This window comes from Antedon mediterranea, chromosome 5 (assembly GCF_964355755.1).
Source record: "Antedon mediterranea chromosome 5, ecAntMedi1.1, whole genome shotgun sequence".
NCBI classification, from domain to species: domain Eukaryota; kingdom Metazoa; phylum Echinodermata; class Crinoidea; order Comatulida; family Antedonidae; genus Antedon; species Antedon mediterranea.
This window is the reverse complement of record NC_092674.1, coordinates 25,320,766-25,330,785: the sequence shown is the minus strand read 5'-3', so window position 1 is coordinate 25,330,785 and position 10,020 is coordinate 25,320,766. Positions and strand designations below refer to the sequence as shown.

Genomic DNA, 10,020 nt, shown 5'->3' with positions numbered 1-10,020 from the left:
TACGGGGTGCATGCGTACGGGGTGCATAAAAATAATTATAAATAATAATTATATTAAAACATATTTTTATTAATAAATTGATGGAAAATAGCTAATGTGAAATCCACAAATTACATTAAACAATATAAACTATAAATTATTACATAAATGTATTACTTAAGATTGAATTCAACAAGAAACACATAACTTAAAGGCACAAAAATGCACTTTTTAAAAAACTATTTAAATTGTTAACCTCTTTAAATATATTAGTAATTTTCTATTATTGGACATGTGGCAGCCATGTATCATTGATGATACGTACTCAAAAATCGATTGCCTCCCGTCCATCCATCCATCGCGTGCAACGCGACTCTACAGCTCACTAGGTCACGCGACTGCAGCCATGTATATGGCCTTGTTTCTAAATTGATTTAATTGTGTAATGTCAATCAATGTTTTATGTTATACTGTTACAATATTATTATGTAATTTCAATTCACTGACTGAGTATTAAAATACCAAAAATATGAATTAGTTTAATGAAAAGTTTACAAAAACGGAAAGCCTATAATAAGAATGTAGAAAACAAAGAATCATCAGTGGCTGGATCTTAAAGCTCAGATACAGGCATGAAGTTTAAATTTAATATTTGGTTAATTGTACATAAATCAAATATTTGTAACAGAAATCGAGACGAAAAAACATGAATTTCACTTAATATGGTCAAATACAAAATTTGGCAAAATTCTTCCATAAAAACCAGGAAGACTTTTTTTCAGTAGTTAGGTAGTTAACCTAATGTAATAACATGTCTGATGACTCCCTAGACGGTGAAAAAAGATGGTGGATATACGGTGGATAATTTTTACTATAGCATGAAAATAAAAATCTGAAGTTGAATAAAAATATCAGAAATGTAATATTCAAGTTATATTACCTATATTTAGTCATCTGATAACATTTTTTACCACACGGTTTATTTTTCATAGCTTTTTAAAATGCCTCTCTATTTACAAAATGTGTGTACAAACAAATAGAGATCATACTGTGTAATTTGAACTATCCTCCCACTGATAAGAAAGTGTAACACAAATAAAATCCCCAAAATTATGAAACATAGGGGAAACTATAGATTGATAATTAATGGAATGTATGATCAATAGAAATTTTTTGCCCGCACCTGGCCTTTAAAGCAAAAGGTTAAATGAAAACGGTAAAAAGTAAAAAAGCTAGAAATAAGACAATAATGTCTTCGTAAAACACTATTCCTTCGTCAGAGCTAAAATATAACTATTATATTCAAATATGACAAGTATAACTATAAGTACCTATATATACTCTTTGTTCGTAATGATGGTTTATTTACTGTTTTTAAATACCAGTAATACAACGCCCGACTTATACCATTTTCACACTGCATATATATTGCATGACAATAATATAATCATAAAATTACTGTTATTGGTCAGTAAAATACCAGGACAATTACACATGCGCAGTAAAAACTCGGAACTTCTCGGAACAAAAGAACATGCATCTCTGGTGTCTTCACACTGCGATCCTGGTTACAAGTTGTAACAAGTTCATTTTTGCAGTTGTGAACTTGCCATTATTTCTCGCTTTCACACCAGTCCCACCCTTATCCACTTATATTCCAAGTTTTCTGGACTTTCTGCATTCTCACTCCTGAGGACGATCAAAGTATCGAAACATCGAGAAACTCAACAGTTCTTTCCAGAACTAATATACGTAGTATACCGCAAACTTGATATCAACAAAAATGATATTATTGTAGAATAAACAATATTGAATGAAATACAACTTTTGTATATAAAAATAATAATAATAACAATGTTGGTGTATGAGGAAATGTATTACTATAAAGAGATGTATTCACTTATTAATACTTGGTTTCCCACTGGAATGCAACGACGAAAGAGCAACGCAAGTAACTTTACCAATCACAAGAGATGGATTATTCAAACTTTCGCTTGTCATTGGTCAATTTGCTTGCGTTGCACAGTTTACGTCATTGTGTTTCGTCCAGTGGGAAGCAAAATCTTTAAGAAACTTTAATTAAAATATAACTTTTCCCAGTGTGTTCGGCTTCTTCAAACCTTCCATCCTCACTGCATTAAACATTGACATATTCTTGGTAATTCTGCACATAGCATTTGGCTGCGTCATAACAGAAATTGTACTGAACCTATGCAATTAAAAAAAGAATCATTAAAAGTTACAAAAGGTCTTGGTAACACAATTATGAAGGGAATACTGCTAACACTGCGTAAACGTGGAAAGAAGAAGTCATGGTTTTAAATTGTTGACATATCTTGCCACAATCAAGAACAGTTCACTTTAACGACCAGTTCTTTCAAACTGCATAAATAGGGAACTCTGGTAGAACAATTATCTTCAAAGTATGTCGTAAGGTAATTTCCCGATTGATCATAATCAAAACGGTACTGGGTATGGTCTACTACTACTGCTCTGACTCGTCATCCATTCATAGAAGCCTTGATGAAGAAAGCCTACTGGTGGTAACCATAGAACGGTCCCGAGAACCAGACATGATCACAAGAAGAAGAAGATTAAGATATTTTACAATCAAAGGTTTATTTTTCAATAAATTAACCACAATGGTGATTAATTATTATTATTATTATTCCACATTTATTTAGTCATCAATTAAATCATAATTGCAATACAACTGATAACAAGGATTCTGCATAAAAAAGCTGTAGCTTCGTTTTTTGTAGGACCCTTTTACATAAGAAAATATAAGTAAATAGAACTTAGATAAATCAGTCATTTCCCATAAACAAAGCTGTTAGTCAGCATATAGTGGTAAAAAGTATTTTTTGACTTGTTTATTTTATACATGGTGATTTAAGGACTTTTTCTTCTATTTTGTAGTATAAAATGTAGAAATATCTCAAACAAAATAGGATATAGGCCTAGTACCTTGGTTTTCAGCATTGTAGGGCACGTTGAACGAAACGTTTTAAGTGCTTGGAATACATCCACCACCTTGTCTTCTCTCATTTTCTCGATCATTGAATGAATTAGACAGAACAATCCAGATCTGCAAACTCCATCCCTTTTATAAAAAAGAAATAATTATAGTAAAACAAAACGTGGTTTTAGAAATGAAATACAGTTTTGAAATTCAATTAACATTTAAAAGTGCGTACTTTTTCAGTTCGTGTGGTTATCCTATTTTGGTGTAACTCCAATTTGGTATTATTTATTATATGTCTGTAGGTCTATAAATTTCATTTAGCTAATTAACCTACCCATTTACAGTATTTGAGATACCCCTATTATGGGGACAGTTTTCCGTGAAGCGATTGATGAGCACACTACAACCAACCCATTGGGACTAAATACCGTATTGTTAATGTTGTTACGGTTCCGAAGGTGTCTTAATATATATCCTTTCTAACTCAAAATAAAACAGCAGTAGATAATACGATGTGTACTTACAGGCAGTGAACGATGATTGGTTTATTTTTAGACAAAGTTCCCTCCCCAATGTTTGTGATGAACCTCACAAACGGATCAACTTCGGGAACGTTCTTCCCATTTGGCCATTGTCTAAACTCGAAGTGAACAATTTCCCGTACATTGTTATCCTAAGAAGAAACACTCAAGTAATTATGACTGTTAATTTTGTTTTTTGATATAAATAATTAATATCTGTATAAATCATAAAAAGTGTACTGTGCACCTCTGTTTTTATGTCTTTAACCCCGAAGATCATTTATAATTCGTCAACAATTCACAAGTGGTTACTGTAACAATAAAGTCGACATCCAGTAACAATATCAATATATCAGTAACAAAAACCTACCTTTTGTAGTGATATTTTTCTTTCAATCATAAATTCTTTCTTAACCACTGATACAACAGTAACAGTAAATTGCCCGAATTTTATTGGCTGCTTTATTTGCTTATGAAGGTAGGCGGCACAGGTTTGGTCTATGTCATTCAGTTGCACAATGACGTCAGATTTATAGTCAAACACCAGACGCCAAAAGTCCTCAGCAGTATTAGCTGGCTTAGCCAATGGAGCCTGTGTCACAATGTACGCGTTGCGTTTCTTGTGAACCTGACAATTAAAACTTAGAAAACTAAATAACATTCTTGGAAGATCTAATGCGGATAATACGATAAATAGCTTATTATGGTATTAAAATTCTACGCTTAAAAATAGAATATAGTTTTCTTACGTTACAGAAGGATGCATTGATATAATCAGTGCCACGGTCGGATGGTGACATTAACAATGGACGAGCTCTATTAACTGCAAGACAAACAAAAAAGAAAAGAAATGACATTTTTAAACTTGCCGTCAGATAACCTGCATCAATAGCATTGTGAAACTGACCAATCAGAACGAAGGTTCTCTACTCTCAAATATTATTCTGAAAATAAGATGTAGTTCGTGTTGTATACATATGCAGAAATTGATGATAACGTTTTATGAGATGATAACGTTTTATGAGATAATAATACATGACTTCTGAAAACAAACTTCTGAATAATAATTTATAGAGCGTTGTTTTATCAGCATATCTGTTTTTCCTTTATAACCTCACATTACTTACGTGGAACCACGTCATGGAATCTGTTCTTGGAAACGTTCTCAGGTTGTCGTGCGTGTGAAGTAAGATCATCAACGGGAAGGGGAAATAGACAATTCAAAGTCTAAAAATATACAAATTAAGTGTGTTTGGTTAGAAGAAAAGCACAGCAAATGTCCATTCATGATATCGCACAAGATTGCTCCCAGTAGACACAGCGTAGTGACGGGTTACAAAAAGTAGACAGTCAATTGTCATCTAATTCGTTGATAGAGTGCGGACCAGATCATAATAATCTCCCATAGTTGTTTGTTTTTTAAATTGGTAACACGTAATTGTGTAACAGTTGTATACGAGTTTCAGGTACATTTTTCAACACAAAATTAATTGTCCATCATTTTTGTGTATTGTTTAATAAATATTATTTATGGTAGCTTTTGCAAACTGTACTAACAGTTAAAGAGGAAGTGCTTCTGTATTTAAGTTTATTTGTGTTATACAATATATTATATTCAACAACAAAAAATCATAATGCTCACTTTGAGTTGATAATCAAAACTCGATGGAGTGTGTTGAGCCTGTCTTTGTATTTCATTTTGTAAATCATTTACAGGAATCACAGTCTCTCCACAAAACAACTCTTCAAGTATAACGGCATAGATGAACTTATATTGTTCCTAAAAATAGCAATGCAATTGAATTGTTTACTAATAAAGCCATAAGCGGATCTGTGTGTTTTCGTGTGCCAAATGACAAATTGCGAAATGTTACTAGACTAAATATTGGATTGTTAAAAAATGTCGTTTTAAAAAATTCAGTAGGAAATGTTCTTGTTAGTACAGTAGTTGTCATGTGGCACCACACATTAAATTCGTAATAAAGTAGATAACATGAAATAACTGATTTGTCTTACCTCTGTTTGAACCATTTGAATACGGTTCTGTCTCATATTCCGTACAAAATTGAACACATCCACTTTGCCTTGATCTTTCGACATATCCAACATGGCTGCAATGGCGATCACAGTTCCTGTCCTTCCAGCTCCAGCACTAACATATTTGAATAATAACAAAAAATGTAAAAAAAGGATTCAAATTTGTGGTTAGATCTTAATTTAGATTGAATATAATTTCATAGTTTCTTCTCTACAAACTGTTCTACTAGCTAAGTGTCTGATGTTCTTCTAAAATAATTGCATAACATCAATTGCCTGTATATGTTTATTGTTCTTCCAGTCAGCTTTACTGCTGAAGTACAGCATACCATTGTAAAACAAAGTTTAGTAAATAAATAAATCTGAATGAACACTCTTGGCTGTTAATTAAGACAAACGTTTTCAACAAGTTTCTCTCAGTATATTGTGGAAAGTATCATTATGATCATATTACCTGCAATGTACAATAACTGGTCCACTGTTGCTAGAAAACTTCTGCTGAGTTTTTCTAAACGTTTGGATAAAGTCGATTAGCTGCGGAACGGCGTTGGAAACACTCTTGTCAGGCCATTCGGTGAAATGATACTGGAATACATTATAGATAGGCTCGTCATCTTCATCCTGTGAGATTAAAACAAAATGCTCTCACTCAAATAATAAGCTATAAATAACTTCTAAATTAAGAGAACTGATTCTATAAACTGTTTGTTAAAATTTAATTACATTTAAATTGCTTTCATATTATAAAGTTTAAGCTGAAAGTACTTTTTTATTATTACGTTGTACGTTTTATTATTATTATATTTATTCCTGGCGTATTCATTTTACCAAACATATTCATTTCTTAACATAATCATTTTAGCATACATTTCTTAACACAATTCATATTCTAGCATATTTATTTCTTAACATAATCATATTCTAGCATATTTATTTCTTAACACAATTAACTGAATGTAACTTAATAAAATCGTATTTTACCCTTTGAAGTTGAAAAATCCGGGTCACATAATGACCGTAGTTAGTTTCACGAGTATTTGCTACAGATATTTCTCCATATTTCTCCATATTGTTTAAGTCAGGCCAGTATTGTTCGCATTTTTTCTGAAAAATAAAATATGCCAAGACATAAACGAATACAACCGAACCTGTTCCGTATTATAATAATAAGTGTGATTAGCTAACCACATATAATTATTGCCGGAACTTACACAAACAAACACATTGAGTTAAAATGTTAAGACACACATTGAGTGTTTTTAAAATCTGGATTGTGTTATAATATTCAGTAACACACTTAATTTGTTTGTTTGTTGGAATAATCCTACCGGCGGTCGGAGTTGCGTAAAATAAACGATTTATTTAGACTTTATTCAGTGTCAGTATCATTAATACCTATGCATATTTCATAATTTGTATCACTGACACCTTCGCACTGTCAAACATACTAGAAAATTATAGGCCTTACTCGGTTTCCTTCAACAAGATTCGTAACTACGACAATCACTCGACACTTCTCTTTCCAGACCATTCGCCACATATCGTTGACTGAAGCCACATTTGGTCCTGGAAATTAAAAAAAATAAGTTAAACAATACAAACACCAAGGAAAATTCTACTAAGAAGGAATAGGCTAATACATTTGTAATATATGTATTAAAGCTTACCTTGGCATGCGATAAACTCATGTGGTATTGTATATCCCTGAAAAAGTACAACTTAACATTTTTAAAACAATTACACGAACGATGCTAAACAATATAGTATTATGATTTTATAACTACAATAATTATAAATTGTTGTTAATTATGTGGTTGTATAAATAAGTACCGAATACCCTACAGAGAGTCTTTCAACCATACTCTTCCCAGGACAGCATTTAAACATTTTTTTTACTAAAAACAATAATTTGACAATTTGATCATAAATGTATGAAAAATATGACTTTAACAAATTTGTTTAGTCATTTTAATTTTTAAACTTACATCTAGATATGAAGCATTAATGTAATCGGATCCTGGAACATTTTCAATCTTGTCAAGAACCACACGGGTGTTGTCATCTAAATAAAAATAAAATAAAGTTAATTAGGCAATTAACGTTCAGCTGATAAATGTACATATTGCTTCATTTTACTTTTTTTAGCTAGCAAAAAGTATAATAAATTACACTTTTTAGAAAGACATGACTATGAATTATGATACAGAAAAATTATTACATTTTTAACTTACATGGAATTACGTTCGCATATCGATTTTTCTTCCTATTTATTGATGACTTTGCGACTGTGCTGGGGAATAAGGGCTTGTTGCCAAGATCCTTTAGATGTATAAATAGAAATAAGTTTGATTAAACCGCGACGGGGTAAGTGTTCATGGTTAAAGTAATGGTTTATCGGAGAGCGATAAAAGGCTTGAATGTGCGACGCATGATGAGAAGAAAAGAAATGGGAAAGCATTCGCTTTATTTGTTGTTACGTAGTTTGAAAATCAGAATCCTGGATTTAATACAGGCACTAACAATATATTATACCTGTGTCAATGTAATTATTGAAGCAGTTTGAAAAGCATTTTGTTTTAAACTGGACATTATTAATATTAATTATTGTAGAGTGTAAATACCAATAAAATGCATTTTAACGCACCTCAAACTCTTTCTCAAAGCCACTTTCAATACTTATTTGACGCTTCATCACATAGTCATGCAGTTTGGATAACTCGATTGGTTTGTATTCTTGATTTTCCAATTGTGTGTTGCCATAGACGGGTTCCTGGTCAATTTCAGGTTGATAATCATTTTCATGTTCGGCATCAGCTTCAATGTGTACTGGTTTCTTTGAAGAGTTTCTGGCACCCCTCACGTTATCATAGGCACCCCTTACTTCATCATAAGCACTGTCTTTATACGTAAAGGAGATCATATTATGAGTAAATAAAATCATATGTATAAATATAACATTTTAAAAGTAAGTTCTCTATAAAGAAAGAGTAGTCACTACTGTAGATCACTCATATCGCAAAATCATCTTTGACCTACACACGATTACTGTACTACTCGTTAATCCTACTTCACTCATATCTCCCTTCCCACAATCAGTAACTTACCTCCAATATCTTGCTCTTGTTTTGTTTTACGAGATACACCACCGATGGACACGGCATGGCTTGATAAACCAATAGGCTTACCTTTATAGCTTCTACGTCTAAATGTTACAAAAAATTGAAAGAGATGCTAATTGTTGTGACTGATTTTGAGGTCGTAAGAAAAAGGCTAATACAATTAAAATAATTGGAACAAAGGTATATTATTAGATATTAATAACAACATAATGCCAATTATAATAACATTATATATATATACCGTTTAATTAATATCAGCACAAGAACGAGTACCAACAATGCAGGAACCAGGCAGCCAATTATCACATCTATTGGTGATCCAGATTCTGAAATTACAGATACAGATTCCATTTATTATTATATAATAATGATAATAATAATAGAAGTAATGCGGATACTTTTATTAAACAACTTATTCCGGCCTATATCCATGATAGTAATAGTAATTTTTTAAATATAGGGGTATAACCAAATAAAATATAATCTGAAAGTTTGTCGACATGACAGCTAGATCAGGGAAATATAGACATAGACTATGCAGCAATGTATTATATTGCAGGAATGTACTGACCACCGCACGAGTTTTGCTAATATCTATGAATGATTTGGGCCTAAAATTAATTGTTTTACATTTTTACCTCAACATTTGTTTGTTTTTGTTAATAGTAGAATATAGAAACACCAAGCTTTTCTTTAAGCAATCACACTATGTTATCTACATTGAGATAAGATATCTAGTTTTCTTTTAAGAACTTATACACTGTAGATACCAAATGAAAAAAAAAAAGAAAAATTGTAGTATTTTGGAAACCTTCTCCCTCCTTCTGGTCCGAGTTGCCAGGGTTGTCACAACCGGATTCAACCATAATTTGCATTGCGTCAGGTGTCCCAGTAACATTCAAATATGACGCCAATACTGTGAATATATATTCTTTACATGACTCGATTCCTTCGTGAAAAACAACTTCAGTTTCTGTTGTTATTCCTTGCTGAAATACTTCGTCATCTGACAGTTTATAATGGTAGGTCACCTGATAATCTTGGTTGTCACACGTAGAATCTTCCCATTTCATCTGTAAATGTGTTCCATTTTTGAATGGATTACTTTCTATCGATGGCTCTACAATAGGTAGAAAATCACAATTAATGTTTCTTATATAAGTTTACTTTATCTTTTAACATTTAATTTAACTTTTATACATTTTTACACCATAATAAAATATTTTTATATTTCAAACTTTTTAATGAGTGTACACTATAATAGGCCTATTCATACTTCTTGTTTCAAAATGCCAATCTACGTTGTGCATTCTGACTCTAAAATTGATTATGGATGGAAGTATTTTATATGCATAAGCTTTTCATAGAGTATTTCTATTTTCTATAGTGATAAAATGTT

At 31.7% G+C, this 10,020-nt stretch overlaps 1 protein-coding gene across 1 annotated transcript; it reads right to left on the bottom strand.

Annotated features, from left to right (window-relative positions):
- Positions 1 to 58: 58 nt before the first annotated feature.
- On the bottom strand, positions 59 to 9,650 carry LOC140050061 (receptor-type tyrosine-protein phosphatase kappa-like). Its single transcript, XM_072095070.1, has 18 exons — positions 9,433 to 9,650; positions 8,863 to 8,947; positions 8,607 to 8,704; positions 8,147 to 8,400; positions 7,734 to 7,821; positions 7,488 to 7,564; positions 7,170 to 7,206; positions 6,971 to 7,068; positions 6,484 to 6,606; positions 5,957 to 6,123; positions 5,482 to 5,617; positions 5,108 to 5,245; positions 4,593 to 4,692; positions 4,215 to 4,288; positions 3,836 to 4,093; positions 3,469 to 3,617; positions 2,947 to 3,082; positions 59 to 2,188 (listed from the first exon to the last, which is right to left on the bottom strand). The coding sequence occupies exons 1-18, from the start codon at positions 9,494 to 9,496 to the stop codon at positions 2,117 to 2,119; spliced, it is 2,154 nt and encodes a 717-aa protein (XP_071951171.1). The 5' UTR covers positions 9,497 to 9,650; the 3' UTR covers positions 59 to 2,116.
- Between the last annotated feature and the right edge of the window lie 370 nt (positions 9,651 to 10,020).

Coding starts and splice junctions, on each gene's coding strand:
- LOC140050061 (XM_072095070.1), bottom strand. CDS start 9,496: ATGCAAATTATGGTTGAATCCGGTTGTGACAACCCTGGCAACTCGGAC. Junction 7,565..7,733: donor ATATGCGAACGTAATTCCAT/GTAAGTTAAAAA, acceptor ATTTTTATTTAG/ATGACAACACCCGTGTGGTT. Junction 7,069..7,169: donor TGAGTTTATCGCATGCCAAG/GTAAGCTTTAAT, acceptor TTTAATTTCCAG/GACCAAATGTGGCTTCAGTC.